At 41.6% G+C, this 18,088-nt stretch overlaps 1 protein-coding gene across 1 annotated transcript in view; it reads left to right on the top strand.

Moving 5' to 3' along the window:
* Nucleotides 1-12,877, top strand: part of PDE11A (phosphodiesterase 11A) — a 572,166-nt gene extending 559,289 nt beyond the window's left edge. The window contains exon 20 of the mRNA XM_069733206.1: nucleotides 11,950-12,877. Within this exon, the coding sequence (XP_069589307.1) occupies nucleotides 11,950-12,132 (183 nt within the window). The 3' untranslated portion in view covers nucleotides 12,133-12,877. The remainder of the gene's footprint in view (nucleotides 1-11,949) is intronic.
* Nucleotides 12,878-18,088: the final 5,211 nt, after the last annotated feature.

Raw genomic sequence — 18,088 nt, 5'->3', positions numbered from 1 at the left:
GTTACTGGGAAAGCCTCAGATACGTCTCCATCGTTCAGAAGCTTCACCATCATGCCATCATGGAACTGCCGGATGACTGAGATGAACTTGCTCGGGCAGCCGAATTTTGCCATGATCTTCCACAGGCCGTCTCTACTGACTGTGTCAAAAGCCTTGTTCAAATCAACAAAAGTTACATAAAGGTCACGGTGTTGCTCCTGGCACTTTTCCTGAAGTTGACATGCTGAAAAGACCATATCTACTGTTCCACATTTAGCACGGAAACCACACTGGCTTTCGGGTAATAGTCCTTGCTCAAGGTGATGTAAAAGGCAGTTGAGCAAGAGACGAGCCAATATCTTGCCTGCAGTGGACAGAAGGGAGATGCCTCGATGGTTGTCACAAGATTGGTGATTACCTTTCCTCTTGTATATGTGAATTATACTGGGATCTTTCATCTGTTGTGTAACCTGTTCCTTTGTCCACATATATTGGAATAGTTTGGTTACCGTTTGCATCAGAACAGGGCCGCCAGCTTTATATACCTCAGCAGGTATAGCATCATTTCCGGGTGCTTTTCCACAAGAAAGTTGTTTTACTGCTTTCCTGACTTCATCTCCACTTGGAAGAACATCAAGCTCCTTGTTGATTTCTACCTGGGGCAGGCGAGCAATAGCCTCATCATTGATATTGGCAGGACGATTAAGAATATTATTAAAGTGCTCAGCCCACCGTTCCAGAATTTGCTTCCTTTCTGTCAGCAGCTTAGTTCCATCTGCGTTAAGCAGAGATGAAGAGCTTGATGACTGGGGTCCATATACAGCTTTGAGCGCATCGTAGAAGCGTTTCTGGTCATGGGTATCTCCATAGCCCTGAATTTCGTCGGCCTTCTTGCTAAACCAGATTACCTGCATCTCGCGTAGCTTGAGTTGTACCTTTCTTTTTATGTTGGTAAAGGCACCTTTCTTAGCTAACGACGTGGGGTCATTTTGATACACCTTATACCGCTGATGTTTCTCTTCTAGGAGTGTCTTTATTTCCTCGTCGTTTTCATTGAACCAGTCTTGATTATTTCTGGCTGCTGATCCGAGATGCTCCAGAGCAGTATTATAAACAGCATCTCTCAGAATTGTCCACTGTTACTCAACACCAATCTCCTCTGCCTGTAGTATATTTAACAGTCTGCCATCAAGGTCATTGGCAAATTCCCTTGCAATTCTTTTATTTTGCAGCTTATAGATATTCAGCCTCTTTGTCGTTTTCTGCCCTTGGGGTCTCCTCGCAGGCAGGATGCGGAGCCTGCACTTAAACATAATGAGGCGATGGTCAGTCCAGCAGTCTGCACCACACATGGCCTTCGTCACTCTAAAGTCCATCTCGTCCCTTTTCCTGGCAATGATGTAATCAATGAGATGCCAATGCCTCGAGCGTGGGTGCATCCATGATGTCTTCTTGCGTGTGGGTAAGCGGAATAAAGTGTTGGTGATGACAAGGTCATGTGTGGCACACATCTTGAGGAGCAGCAGGCCATTACTGTTACACTTGCCAGTGCCGTGTCTCCCAATGACCCCTTCCCAGTTTTGATGGTCTGTTCCCACTCTGGCATTAAAGTCTCCAAGTATAATGAGCTTGTCTGCCTGTGGTATTGCTGAAATAAGTGTGTCAAGTTCATCATAGAACTTATCTTTAATGTCATCTGGATTAGTCATCGTGGGAGCATAGGCACTGATCAGAGTCACGTGTTTCTTGTTTGTAAGTGGGAGCTGAAATGTCATCATACGGTCGTTGATGCCCTCCGGAAGCCATGTAAGTTTACAAGCAAGATGAGTTTTGATAGAAAATCCCACGCCTGCTTCTTGTTTTTCAGTGCTGCCTCGACCACTCCAGAAGAATGTATATCCAACACCATGCTCTGTCAATTGACCCTTGTCTGCCAGGAGTGTTTCGCTGAGAGCTGCTATATCAACCTTGTAACGAGCTAGCTCCCGAGCAACCAATGCCGTTTTTCTCTCTGGTCTGTCTGCCTTGGTATTATCCAGCAGAGTTCTCACATTCCATGTGCCAAGGTTGAGTGCGATCATTTTCTTTTTCTTTATTGTGTGTCGACCGCTATATGGGAAACCCGCTAGCTGCGGTAGGCTGGTCTGGTGAAATGAAGTAGACTATGTTTGAGGCACCTTTTCTAGCCCCGTCCTCGATGGAAGTGAGCAGAGTGATCCTGAACAGGACTGCTCAGACACCCAGGAGGCTGCCGAACTCCACTGCTGCTTCGGTCCAGTGGAGAGTGACCATATGCCCTCGGCCACCTGCATGCAGGTTCGTGACTACAGCTTCCAGTGACTCCACACCTGCTGCTTTGCCACTCTCCCATCGCCACAGGACTTTTGATACGCAGTGTTTGAAGTCATGACTTGCGCTTGACTTGGATTAAAGTGAGGAGGAGTTGCGCAGTCGTCAACCTCACTCTCTCACCCGTACCTATCGAGCCCCAGTGGCAAGAACTAGGCGAGACAACTGGAGATAGGTCAGGGTGCAGTGGATGGCCAGCAGTGTCCTATATGTGCCTCGCTGCGCCCTCTCAGCGCTCCACAACGCAGTGCTGGAAATTACTTGTCTGTCCGTTGAATCTTGGTTTCTTCTGCACAGTCTGCCATATCCAATCTTCACATGCAAGGGTAGGCAAACCCTTGAAAATCACTGTAGGTCTCAAAGAAACCCAACAGCTACCCTCACCTGGTCTGGCCCGCCTGCCGAGGCGGTGTTCGGGGTGTACCCACTGCCGCATGCTAGCAGCTACTTGGAGGTGCAGGTGAGAGTTGAGCATCAGATGAGGACCAAAGATGGAAGAGCTGTCCAAAAAGGACACGGCAAGCACTCCACCAGAGGTGCTACCTCTATATAGATACCCCATAAACCCCAATCGTTCCTAACAGTGTGTTAGTGCCCGATAATATGTGTTACTCATTTTAATAGCTTTTCAATAAAAGTTATTTTTTTTAGCCACCTCTGCCCATCGCTGGATCCTTCCTTCCTTTTTTAAATTTTTTTTTCAGCCCAAATTTAATCTACAGATGACTATTGGGATATTTACGCATTTTTACAAAGTATTACATGTTACAGTAGAAAAGACACAGTTAACAGGAAAATTCATTCAAGTTTATTTAATTAAACCTCTTGAGGGTGAATACCAAGGTGCCAGCCCAAGGTCTTTGGGGGGTATAAGGGTGTAACAAATAGTTCTACATCACTATACATTATCCTAGAATTTATGGTGTCTTATTGAAACGTGTGAAGACATTGGGGTTTTTATTCTTCTTAATAGCACAGTTTGCTGTAAAGTGTTCATACCCTAGGTGATCGGCATTAGATTTTACCTCGTCGGCCGTCTGCCCTGATTCAAGGCCAAAACTCAGTATAAGTTTTACAGGGTCACTTCATTTACCCAAGGCCACAGGACATTTTATTACACAAACATCCAACGGTTCTAAGTTAGCAAGAGGTACCATTATTAGACTAAGCGATCAACATGTCTGTCTGCCAAATACTGCAGGGCGGTCAGTTCTTCCGCAAAACGTGCCAATGGTAACTGGCACAGAAGGGCAGAAATCAGTCACAGAATGCAATCATAAAGCCTACAGATTAGTAATAAGGACACTTCCCCCAAATGTGTAATTTGCAAAGCAGCCTTTTTGTTCTATTACTTTTCTATGTAACATCTCACAACTCATCCAACCTAAATTCCGTTAATAGCAAGAGGCAAGGTTGTGAAGTCGCGTAATGTAAATGTATAAAGATGCTATTTTACTAATGGATCATATGACGAATTGTACTGTAAAAAATCTCTCAATACGGTGACAATACATAAGGCACGCCGTTAAAAAGACGAATGATACATCAATATGCGTGCCACTCAACAAATGGCAAAATGAAATGTAAAACCGTAGGCATAGAGCGAGGCATTCGAGAACGCCGATTGGACCAAACTCAAATAAACTTAAATGGCTTTAGAAGTAAACTCGAGGATTAATTGAGATCCCAAGCAGGTGCTAGAAACATAATTCAGTAAATGATCAAGAACATGCCAAGGAAGAGAAAAATGTGTTGCTTTTCAGATAATTTCCCAGAAGCTTCATAAAAGAAAATTGATTACAGAAATTTAATAAGTACAGCGGAGTTAGAGATGTAGTAATCAAATGAGTTTTTAATTAGATTTTAGGTACAAAAAAAGGGGTCATTCTAATTTGTGTACTTGGTTTTAAAACACAGTTATCTGCTTATACGTTCCTCTTCATGGCGTTTCAATTGTAATGTTCAATTATAATAGGACGGGTTGTGCGCATATCGTCATAAAAATGAAAGGGTTTGAACTTGGACAGCTGCAGAGTACGATTTATGTAGGTTGTAGTTTTTGATTGGTCACAATGTATTTGTTGTTGGTTTACAATGTATATTTGCTGAACCGTTCCATTGATTTTTATTTGAATTTTCTTGGTTTCTAATTGTTCTAGTCAAGACTTTAAGATAGTCATAAGGGGAAATTTCTTTGAATACACACCCAATTATTTAAAAATAGAAAATTAGATCATATTGGAGAAACTAAATCATTGTCTGCCCTAAACAACAGATGAATCCTTTGTAGATATGTCTACCTGACAGGAGCCATAAGTTGGACTTAGAGGGTTGTTTTCAAAATCATAATGTTGTCTTATGATAATGTGAACATATATTTATTCATTTCTGCCAATATAACTAGTTTTTAAATCTGCTCCATTTTGCACATATTGTCCGAAAAAGGGATGAGCCTCCAGTTGCCATTAGAACCATCATGTTGTTCCAGTGCTTATGGTCAATCATGCACACTGCAGTCTCTATCAGCTGGCTTCCTGCCAGCATAGCTGTGATCTGCTTCCAGCACTGACATTGTGTATTCTACCTTTAGAATACACTCTATCCTGTCACTGCACTCTCTGCTTCTGTATGGTACTCTGCCTGGACGATTTCGTATTTTATTTTCCATCATCTACATCAGTACAGCTGCCTGTATGTCACACCTGTGCCTTGTACCGGCAGTAAGCGCCGTCCCACTCACTGCGGTCACTGCTCTGCTCCTCCCAGTCACGGATTATCTTGCTGATTTGCCTCTTGCAGCATTTCCAGCTCTGCTGCATTCTACTGCTGCTGATGAGTCTCCACCTGGCTATAGGGAGGCATGGCGAAACTTTGAAGGAACTTAACTATTTTGTGTACTGCAGATTTTGGTTTCAATAGCCAATCCCAAGGCAGCAGAGGGTTTATTGGGCAGCTCCACCCACCATTTCTTGCCTGAATGTAGGTTCCTAGTAACTTGTCTCTAGCTCTTGTTTGTGCATGTTCGTTCTGTCTTACCTAGTATTGATCGACTCCTTTACCATTTACCCTCATCTCTCCGCTCCTGACCTCAGCTACATATATTAAACCTGTGCTGCTTGCCCTGAGCTTGGATTATCTGACCACATCTTTGCTTTCATCCTCCTGTACCTCGTACCTGTGTCTCTGACCCTCTGGTCATTTGATGCAGACTCGGGGATTGCCCTGGAGTGGAACTTGGTGACTACCTGCAACCAAGCCTATCCTCACCAACAGAAGAAATAGTGAATACCACGTAATCACTTAGTTATTCCGCTCCAGGATAAGCCCGGTCCATTGCACAGTGGATCCACACCCACCAGCGTTACACTGTGTAGTGTTAATTGTTAGCTAGTTTGTAGCATAGTTCAGTTCCCCTACATGCATCCACAATGGAGCTTGTAATAACTGGGTAGTGCAGAGCTGAACTGTGTTTGTTGCTTGGTGCCTGAAAGATCAGTGATGTGAAGCTGCAAATGTTGTTCTGTCGATGCATATGGCAGAAGATAATAGTCTGCCATATGCATCAAAAGAGCAGCATTTTTAGTTTCTCATCACTAATCTGTCAGCAACAGGCAGCAAACACAGCTAGTGACCGTACAGAATTTAATGTGTAAAAAAAAGAAGATTGTGCGCTTCAGGGCACCACTATATGGAACAAAAGGAACTAGGGGATAGAATTCAAAGAATCTCATCTTATTCATTTATGCTGTGAGCATAACATCTGAAGAGGCATACAGATAAATGAATGCCTGACCTCTCCTCGCTGAAAATCCGTTTAGGTGTTCGGTAGTGGTCGGCATTCTCTCCAGTGATGAGGACGTAATAAGGAATTATACTTTGTTAAAGTTGTAAAAGTAACGTGTTATGGAGATAATATATATAGTGCTGCTGCCTTTCTCAAAATTCTGAATATCACAGTGGGACGGCCAATCATAATCATGTGATTTGTTAATTTTTGTTGATCAATTAGTGAGATATATGGTATGTATTTCACTCAAATAAATAAATTAGCTAATAACACAGCATCCCCCCCCACAACCAAATTCAGAAAATTGAATTGGATAGCCCCATCAGCTCTAGTTTCTTAGGTATGGTTGAGTTTATAAAATTTTAGTCCGCTGAAGAATCGTGATGTCATAACAAGGTTTCTTATTTATTATATCCTACTAGATAGAGGCCCGATGCTATCGCATCGGGAGGGTGGTGACGTCCCAATGGGGGCAGGCTTTGCAGCACTGAGAAACTCTCGTCCCCAAGCACTCACCCACCTACCCATGCCTGGATCCCAGCAGCGGCCTGGATCCCAGCGGTGGGGAGGGGTCCTTGCGGTGTGGGATTCTTGCGGTGTGGGAGTCCCAGCAGCGGGGGTCCGGCGATGACCCCCTAGTGGTACTGTGCAAGGGTAACACCAGCGGGTGCCATATTGGAATACCCATCACTTGGGTATTCCAATATGGCAGTTGGCATACTTCCGGTGCGGCGCGGTGGATTGTGGAATTCGAGGACGTCCAGACGGAAGTGGATGACAGACAAGTTAAGGTACGGTAATTATATAAATAGATTATAAAACTGAATACAGGAATTTTTGATGGTTCACAGATTAGACAACTTATAAATTATACACATCTCATAGCATCAATGAATGAAATTGATTTGATTCTGTAATTCCACCATTACAGAAGACGGACTCTCCACTCTACTCTCAAGATCGCATCTCACCACCTGTGCACTTGACCCACTCCCATCCCACTTCATCCCAAACCTCACCACAGTCTTCATCCCAACCCTAACCCATCTCTTTAACCTATCACTAACAACTGGCATTTTCCCCTCAAGCTTTAAACATGCCACAATCACACCTATCCTCAAAAAGCCCTCTCTTGACCCATCCTCTGTATCTAGCTATCGCCCTATATCACTTCTCCCCTTTGCCTCAAAACTACTGGAACAACATGTCCATATTGAACTGTCCTCCCATCTATCTTCCTGCTCCTTCTTCGACCGCTTTCAATCAGGCTTCCGGTCACACCACTCCACTGAAACTGCCCTAACTAAGGTCACCAATGACCTATTAACCGCCAAGAGCAAGCGACACTACTCTGTCCTCCTCCTCCTGGACCTGTCCTCTGCCTTTGACACAGTGGACCATTCCCTGCTGCTGCAGACCCTCTCATCCCTTGGCATCACAGAATTGGCCCTATCCTGGATCTCATCATACCTAACTGACCGTACATTCAGCGTCTCCCACTCACACACCACCTCCTCACCTCGCCCCCTATCTGTCGGAGTCCCGCAAGGTTCAGTTCTAGGACCCCTGCTCTTCTCCATCTACACCTTTGGCCTGGGACAGCTCATAGAATCTCACGGCTTTCAGTATCATCTCTATGCTGACGACACACAGATCTACATCTCTGGACCAGATATCACCTCCCTACTAACCAGAATCCCTCAATGTCTATCCGCTATTTCATCCTTCTTCTCCACTAGATTTCTAAAACTTAACATGGACAAAACAGAATTCATCATCTTTCCCCCATCTCACGCGATCTCCCCAACGAACCTATCCATTACAGTAAACGGCTGCCCACTCTCCCCAGTCCCACAAGCCCGCTGTCTTGGGGTAATCCTTGACACTGATCTCTCCTTTAAACCACATATCCAAACCCTTTCCACTTCCTGCCGCCTCCAACTCAAAAATATTTCACGGATCCGCACATTCCTAAACCAAGAATCTGCAAAAACCCTAGTCCATGCCCTCATCATCTCCCGCCTTGACTACTGTAACCTCCTGCTCTGTGGCCTCCCCTCTAACACTCTTACACCCCTCCAATCTATTCTAAACTCTGCTGCCCGACTAATCCACCTGTCCCCCCGCTATTCCCCGGCCTCTCCCCTCTGTCAATCCCTGCACTGGCTCCCCATCACCCAGAGACTCCAGTACAAAAGCCTAACCATGACATATAAAGCCATCCACAACCTGTCTCCTCCATACATCTGTGACCTCGTCTCCCGGTACTTTCCTGCACGCAACCTCCGATCCTCACAAGATCTCCTTCTCTACTCCCCTATTATCTCCTCTTCCCACAATCGCATACAAGATTTCTCTCGTGCATCCCCCCTACTCTGGAATGCTCTACCACAACATATCAGACTCTCGCCTACCATCGAAACCTTCAAAAAGAACCTGAAGACCCACCTCTTCCGACAAGCCTACAACCTGCAGTAACCACCGATTGACCAAACCGCTGCACGGCCAGCTCTACCCTCACCTACTGTATCCTCACCCATCCCTTGTAGATTGTGAGCCCTCGCGGGCAGGGTCCTCTCTCCTCCTGTACAAGTTGTGACTTGTATTTTTCAAGATTATTGTACTTGTTTTATTATGTATACCCCTCCTCACATGTAAAGCGCCATGGAATAAATGGCGCTATAATAATAAATAATAATAATAATAATAATAAATTGAATTATGTGTGTGATGTCTATTTGTTGCCACTGAGCACTTGTTCATTTTGCCAAATTATGGCATCTGACCTGTGAGCCGTGAAGACCATGAGTGATGGTTTCTGCTTCTACAGAAGTTTGCTTTAGACTAGTATGTAAGCGTACAGTGGAAGAATTGTGGCATCTCTACATTTCAAGGTTTTTAGCGATTTTACCTGACATCACTTTTCTGCTGTGCTGGTATTTAATGACAATTTATCAAGTCATTACTCCACCATTAATTAGGCAGTAATATGTTATTGAATGAACAATAAAAACTCCATCTGGTAAGATGAATGGAGTTTTTTTCAGAGCACGGTGAACATCTAAGCTCTTACATCAGAAATAACCTAAGCAATTTTACAATAAAATAAATTATTTCATATATTTAGCATTTCAGGGAAATTAAATACGAGATATAGGACCATTATAGTGAAATATAATGTCATTTGTAGAACGATCTCTGCTTGATAAAATATATTCCTGATCTTGAAGGTCCTTAAGATGATGTTCATACTGTGCTTATGCAGTGTGTCCAGGGGTTCCATAGGAATCCCCAAAAATGGAGCCATAGACTGTAGTGACACAAAAGGAGTTCATATGGACTCTGTGCTTTGCTTGAGCAGAATCCATCTTTTCGCACAAGCAAAAAACCAGAGTAGACTACGTTCTTCTAGTATAGAAGGATACTGTAGGACAAAAATTACAAATGGAGTCCATTTGAGCTCTGTTTTTGTCATTGATGTCTATGGCTTCATTGGGAGTTCTGTCTGATTCCCATTTTAAGGGGGATTCAGAAATACTTCCCATATGCACTACAAAATGCAGTATGAACAAGGTCTAACTTGTAAATGTAAAGAGGTAAACCCATATGTATAATTTAACGCAGGATTTATATGATATACATAGTAGACTTTGGGGTCTTAAATAGATAGTCTGGTTTTTGACACATTGAGCTACTATTTCATATTCCAGGTCAATAGCTTAGTCAAGTGTGGGTTTTTTTGGCAAAAAAATAATGCCTAAAGTTAAGAGACAGTTTTGGGACATGGGTTACTGAACAGAGTTGCCTCCTTTACCAGCCCATTTCTCAGATATATGGCTTCCCCCAGGAAAAACAGGAATGTAGTATAAAAAATTTTTTAGGCATAAAGAGATCAGACTAGGGCTGAGTAAAAACATTTGCAGAACACTGGTCCATGGTGATGCCAAGCCAGGTCTACGAATCAGACGAGACAACACGGATGCCAGCAGATAGGAGGAGACTTATCGGGCTCTGATCTGAAGCCCACAGACTACTGACATGGCTGCTGGACAAGGGTCCTGTGAATCTTTTTGCTCGAATCTTGATCAGAACAGATCATTTGATGGCCACAGATTGCACAGTAGTGGCTCAGTGGTTAGCACTGTTGTCTTGCAGTGATGACTCCTGGGTTCAAATGTTACCAAAGTTTTTGTATTATTCCCCTTTTGTGTGAGTATACACTCGTTTTCTCCCACTCTTGAAAAAAGCATACTAATTGGTTGAATCGAAATTCGGATTGTATGCCCCATTAGAAAAAGTGATAAAGGGAGTTATGAGTTACGCAGATCAAAGGCGGGGGCATTGGATCACCGCTTCACATACCCCGCACCCCCGGCTGTGAACAGGTCACTGAAGCAGGTTATCAGGTGGAAAGCAGACACGGAGTGTGTATAGAGCGTAATTATCAAGTAGCTGATAGTTGTTGGAAGGGCAAACTTTGACTGTGCACATTGTCATTACCAAAGAGGTGCTACTTAATGCAACTTCAAGATAAGTGCCCCTAAAGTAGACGGTACGTCTCCATATCAGAGACCTAACATGGCAATGGAAGTACAATATTTTTCATATCATATTTTTGGTAGCTGCCAACCCATGGGAATGCAGTATCTCCCTGATTTATAGATAAATTGTAGTCATGTGTGGTATGTATAGAATGTTTGAAAGATACAGTAAGATGACAGCCATATTGTTTTTCTAGGAGGTTTCTGGGGAAAAATATGACCCCAAGCAGAAATGAGGGCTAAAACTTCATTAAAATTGAATATAATCATCCGCCCTTGTCTTACCTCAGTGGAGGGAGGAGTAAGTGGTCTGGTGAGACCCTTTATAACATGTCATGTAAGGATTATTAGTTTCAAACAGCGAGTATTGCAGATCTCTCCATATTTCCTGCAGCGTTCTCCTCCACCAGAAGCTGTCACGAATCCAATTTGTAAGACATATCTGTATTTTACACATTTTCTTTTATACTGTAAGTCTTTTTATTATTTCACCTTTTGTAACTTTTTTAAGCACTGTACATTTTTTTGTATATTAAACCTAAACCTGGGTGGCATGTGTGCTAGTGTGTGATCCAGTGCAGGCGTCTATCAAAATAGAGAGTGGTTGCAGCAAAAAGTGTGGTGCAGATGTGAGCAGCGGCTGTGGGGTGCGCTTAGATCACTGTCAACCAATTGTGATAGGTGAGTGGACAAGGGAGCGGGAAGCAGAATCCCCTTTATAGTCCAAGGCATGTGTGTCGTGAGCGATTTGTGTTCGTGACCATGACAATGTCTATATTTTTCTGGAATACATTGGCGCTACATAAATTAAAAAATATTATTTGAATAATAGAATTATAGAATGTTAGAGTTGCAAGGGACCTCCAGGGTCATCGTGTCCAACCCCCTGCTCAATGCAGGATTCACTAAACCATCTCAGACAGATGTCTGTCCAGCCTCTGTTTGAAGACTTCCATTGAAGGAGAACTCACCGCTTCTCGTGGCTGCCTGTTCCACTCATTGATCACCCTCACTGTTAAAAAGTTTTTTCTAATATCTAATCTGTATCTTCTCCCATTAAATTTCATTCCATTGCCCTCTACACTGTGACAGAGCTTCAGATATTTGCAGACAGATATTAAGTCTCCTCTTTTTTGCAACCTAAACATTCCCAGATCCTTTAACCGTTCTTCGTAGGACATACTTTGCAGTCTGCTCACCATCCTGGTCGCTCTTCTCTGAACTTGCTCCAGTTGTTAAAGTTTGTTAATTTTCTTGCTATTCATTTAATACGTAATTTTCTATACTTTGCAGACACTTGTGAAAATGAATGCAAAACTAAAGCCTATGCTGGATTCCGTGACCACAAATCGCTCCAAGTGGGAAGAACTCCACCAAAACAGATTGGTGACACAAGGCAACTCTTCCTCCACCACCTCCTTCCCCACTCCGGCTTCCTCACCTCAGCCACCTGTAGAGTGTCTCCTAAAGACTTAAGCCTGCAAGAGAGCTTCTGCTACATGTGAGAGTTACATTAAAAAGGCTGTCATAAGCTTAGCTGTTTAATTAAGTTAGCGCAGCCATGCTTTTATAGATGGAGAGATAATGGCCATGGCTTGGCTTTTGCCTGGATGCTCAGTGGATTGAAGATAAGGACGGAAGAAATTGTGGTAATGGTGAAGCGAGGAGCCTCTTGGAAATTTTGCTGTCTGAGACTATAAATGGTTCACATTCAAGCTTTGCAAAATTTTAGCTGCTGCTGCATTGTGGATGGGACAGCGGTAAACCTCAGCCTAAGCTTAACCCATGCAGCACCTTACACAAATGCACAATATCATCATTCATTACTAAGCTAAAGCAGACAATGAGTAATACTTTTTTTATTTAGTGTATGCACCTCCATGTAAGTACACAGAACGATGTTTGTGCGTGCCTGGTGTATTTTCGTTCACTTTTGTACATGCATTATTTCCGAAACCATGCTTCTCGTAAATTCACATTGCTTTTTTTTTTTAAATCTTTTTTCCACTTCAAAAATGAACGCGAAACTCCAATGGCAGCTTATTTCCAGTTTGCCCAAAGAAAAAAACAAACTATGCAGATAAATTCTATGATTTCAAACAAATTAGCTATTTTCTTGTTCTATTTTTTTTTGTTTTAGGTTTATGCATAATGTTTAGCTATACTGTAGAAATGATATCACGATCTCATGCCATGTACAATATGATTTAAATGTCCTGTATTATATTGAGTCTTCTAATCTGTTACACTACATTGAGATGCGACTGTTACCTGTCAGTTACATAAATGATAATGGGTCAGAGTAGCTTCACACAAAACTTTGTCTACCTCCTTTTTATTATTGGCTATAGGTTGTTGTTTTTTCTTTTTTTTAAAAAACCTTATTTTAGAATCAATATTGCCCTGTCAGTAATAGCTAAAGCATCATCCCAATGTACGACCATAGAAGTGGAGCCTAATATTTGATAGGTCAAAGTAGTCACACATGAAGGTCCAAGATGGGTAACCACAGTCATCGTCGCTCATTACCAATGCATTGATCGTATTAATACTTGTCTCCATTACAAGCCGCCAATTCTTCTCTTTTCATTCAATGGTAAAGCACATATATACAGTTAGGTCCATATATATTTGGACAGAGACAACATTTTTCTAATTTTGGTTATAGACATTACCACAATTAATTTTAAACAAAACAATTCAGATGCAGTTGAAGATCAGACTTTCAGGTTTCATTTGAGGGTATCCACATTAAAATTGGATGAAGGGTTTAGGAGTTTCAGCTCCTTAACATGTGCCACCCTGTTTTTAAAGGGACCAAAAGTAATTGGACAATTGACTCCAAGGCTATTTCATGGACAGGTGTGGGCAATCCCTTCGTTATGTCATTCTCAATTAAGCAGATAAAAGGCCTGGAGTTGATTTGAGGTGTGGTGCTTGCATTTGGAAGTTTTTGCTGTGAAGTAAACATGCGGTCAAAGGAGCTCTCCATGCAGGTGAAACAAGCCATCCTTACGCTGCGAAAACAGAAAAAACCCTTCGGAGAAATTGCTGCAATATTAGGAGTAGCAAAATCTACAGTTTGGTACATTGTAAGAAAGAAAGAAAGCACTAGTGAACTCATCAATGCAAAAAGACCTGGGCGCCCACAGAAGACAACAGTGGTGGATGATCGCAGAATAAACTCCATGGTGAAGAGGAACCCCTTCACAACAGCCAACCAAGTGAACAACACTCTCCAGGAGGTCGGCGTATCAATATCCAAATCTACCATAAAGAGAAGACTGCATGAAAGTAAATACAGATGGTTCACTGCACGGTGCAGCCACTCATAAGCATCAAGAATAAAAAGGCTAGACTGGACTTTGCTAAAAAGCATCTAAAAAAGCCAGCACAGTTCTGGAAGAACATTCTTTGGACAGATGAAGCCAAGATCAACCTCTACCAGAATGATGGAAAGAGAAAAGTATGGGGAAGGCGTGGTACAGCTCACGATCAAAAGCATACCACATCATCTGTAAAACACGGCGGAGGCAGTGTGATGGTTGGGCATGCATGGCTGCCAGTGGCACTGGGTCACTAGTGTTTATTGATGATGTGACACAGGACAGAAGCAGCCGAATGAATTCTGAGGTATTCAGAGCCATACTGCGTGCTCAGATCCAGCCAAATGCAGCCAAACTGATTGGTCGCCGTTTCATACTACAGATGGACAATGACCCAAAACATAAAGCCAAAGCAACCCAGGAGTTTATTAAAGCAAAGAAGTGGAATATTCTGGAATGGCCAAGTCAGTCACCTGATCTCAACCCAATTGAGCATGCATTTCACTTGTTAAAGACTAAACTTCAGACAGAAAAGTCCACAAAAACAACAACTGAAAACCACCATAGTGAAGGCCTGGCAGAGCATCAAAAAGGAGGAAACACAGCGTCTGGTGATGTCCATGAGTTCAAGACTTCAGGCAGTCATTGCCAACAAAGGGTATTCAACCAAGTACTAAAAATGAATATTTTTTTTTAAATTGTTGAATCTGTCCAATTACTTTTGGTCCCTTTTAAAACAGGGTGGCACATGTTAAGGAGCTGAAACTCCTAAACCCTTCATCCAATTTTAATGTGGATACCCTCAAATGAAAGCTGAAAGTCTGAACTTCAACTGCACCACAATTGTTTTGTTTAAAATTCATTGTGGTAATGTCTATAACCAAAATTAGAAAAATGTTGTCTCTGTCCAAATATATATGGACCTAACTGTATCTTATATAAAAAACTGACCCTACAATTTATCATAAAATACAGAATTCTATCATAGCCATGTCTTTAGATAACCTCAACAAAAGTGAATCACCAAAGAAGAATTCTTAGTCAATTTCTTAGATATTTTAGATACATTTTTAATAAATTGACCCCATATATTTATAAGCAAACCATGATCACATCTTCTCAGTATTCAATTTATCTGGTTTGAATGGGGCTGAGCTGTAATTTTGGACACGACCCATGGACCAGAGCTGCGCTGTTTTTGAGAAAAAATGCAGGCCTTAATTCCTAATGTCAGACAACCCCTTTAGAGGGAAAATGCCATCACGTATACAACCTCTACTATATCATTCTGAATATATAGATGACTTTGAAATATCCTTCGTAGGGTAAAGGAAAAAATAAAGTTCTAATTTTGCATGTGCTACTTCTGGAGAGTCATGTTGGCGGTCTAGTTGTTCATTGTAGTCACCGGCTGGATTGACATCATACAGGTTGGGATACGTAATACCGAGCTAGCTCCAACATCATCAAGGCACTACAGCGTGTAAGCACCGATTGCAAGGGAAGCTGGCTGATAATCACAAACCAGAGCTGTATGACTCCTGTGGAGGCTAATCCCGTCCACCAGACTCTTAACAGGTAGCATTCACTACTTTCTAACTACTTTATTTTTTCCTATATAATCTAAGGGGCAGTAGATAGATTGACATCAGAGAGTGAAACCTATTACCATTTTGGATAATGTAATGGTGGCCATTTAGGGGCTGTACATATGATGACAGTTTCCTGTCAGGAAGGTTGAGAGTAATAGGTTCTGCTTTGCTACATAAGTCTGTCCACTGATGACTGAGTAGCCCTCTCTTTTAAATGTTAGTCCTATAAAAACCGAGAGTCTTTTCCAAAATGTTCAGTGTCCACATCAACTATTGATAGTTTGTTGGTTACTGGCACTAAGGAATCAACAGCCATTTCAGGCTTTGCCTTCTCTAGGAGAACGTGACCCTATCGGCATGAAACATCATCATACAATATTCTACATCTCTATGTTGGAAGAAGCACATCAACCATGTGGTAGGACGGATCCAAGAGTCAAGATCAAATCATGATCATGTTCATGTTTATACCATCCCTTGGGATGGATTGTAGACAATACAGTTATTAATGGCGCTGACCATTTTACAGATGTTAGTAGCTACGATTGCTAGGATATATACCCCTGATGTCTTTTCTTACCGCTCAGTCTTTATAGAAGCATCTTGTCCTCTTGAGGAATTTTCCTTGGCTTACTTGAAGCAGTTTGGCTGGCCGCTAAAATGGCCGTATATATGCCTATGAAAAAAGCCAAATCAAGCCATCGAGAACCCAGATGTTACAGTACTTTTTTTGTTTTAGCAATTAATGGATACGATGTTGATCACACCGCTGTCAATCAGACATTGGTGGCACATCCTTGTGACATGCCTCTGTTGTGTCCGGTGAGCCAATGATTTTCTTGAACATCTAGTAATTTATTTTAATCATTAAATCTAGACTGGCATTATAATGCATGAATCTAGTCAGAAAGATAAGAGGGAGTCAACAAATAGCTGGTGTGAATACTAAAATATTATACCCTAAAGACCAAGGTAGACCAGCAAGAGTAAGGTCCATCAACACAAAACTAGTCACGAAAAGCTTTATTCATCAAAAACCCAAAAGCTATACATGTTTATCCACTATAAATGGATTCAAAAACAATAATACTAAAACACACATAAAAAGTGCATAATCCCCAAGCCAATACTTATAATAAAGTCATCTGGCTCCCACATAGACACTAAGATAAATCCCTCCTGTTTGGAGATTATAAAGTAGGGGTAACCCACTGAGGAAGACCATCGAACCAGCGATACGCATAGTGATCGCAATACCCACATGGATTATATCTGCTGGTGTCTTTTTTGATGTGTCATGTATTTTTGCATGATAGGGTAGTTTCTTATGAAAATACAATCTCCCAATTGAGGTTAGGCTTAATTTACCTTTGTGTGAATTACTTTATTACAAGTCTTAGTTTGGGTTTTTATGTTGTATTTTATGTCGTTTTACATTTGATTAAAATGTATGGGATTTTGATGAATAAAGATTGTTATACCTGTAAGTTTTGGGTTGGAAATGCCTTACTTTTGCTGGGAAATCTTGTGTTTTAGGGTAATTTACCAGGTTATTGTCACTAACATAACCAACAGCACGCTATTGAGCATATTATAGAATATAGAATAACGCGCCCAATCAAATTTAATAGATATATTTTTGCTATAAAGTACAGTATACATTGGTTATACGATGGTATTTTGTATCCACCCTACTGGGGAAAGTTGATAGAAACATTATGCGTAGACTGTGTACCTAAATTATCTAGAATTTTTTTCTTTTATTGTTTGCAGTTGTGACACATTATTTTGCAGTCGATGAACACTGGATGAATCACATTATTATTATTATACGGCATGGTTCTTGTATGTCTTGATTCTGTTTTTTATACTATGTAAATATGTGTATACATGAAACATATATATTATCATTATTATACATTTTTATGAATTTGTTTGTACACTGTCGACATCCACCATTTTTTTACTACCTGTAGTTTATCACAAGAAAAAAGCGCCTGACAAAGCGCCATCGTCTCTGACTAACCCAGTGCCACATCTTATTTATATTGTTGGGTGAAATTCTCCTTATTTGTTCCCTTGGTGTACAGTCTATTGTACCGGTTACAACATATTAACATGGAGTATCTAAAGTCCAAAAAAATGTATGACTTTTATATTTGCTACAAGGTGTGTTCATTCAAGTGTCTTATGTATCCGCTCATCCCCCGCAAACTGATAGCAGCACGGAGATGCTGAGAACTAGAAATGACTTAAACAGAACCAATCACATTGTGCATCCGGTCCGATCTGTGGGCAGCACGGTGCAGAATTATATAAATGCATTTGTTGGAAAAGATTCAGTACATTTTGTATTTATTCATTGAAATCCCTGGTGCTTGTATGTACGAGTCCAATGGACGATAATACTCAGTGATTGACATCTTCCTCTGCATGCACAGCCATACAGGGAAGACTGTCAATCACTGAGTAGGACCGCCCACTGGACTCATATGCATGTGATCACTAAGGAAT

The sequence above is a fragment of the Ranitomeya imitator genome, chromosome 7 (assembly GCF_032444005.1).
Source record: "Ranitomeya imitator isolate aRanImi1 chromosome 7, aRanImi1.pri, whole genome shotgun sequence".
In the NCBI taxonomy this organism is placed as follows: Eukaryota; Metazoa; Chordata; class Amphibia; order Anura; family Dendrobatidae; genus Ranitomeya; species Ranitomeya imitator.
The sequence above is the reverse complement of the archived record's forward strand: the minus strand, read 5'-3'. Positions and strand labels throughout refer to the sequence as shown.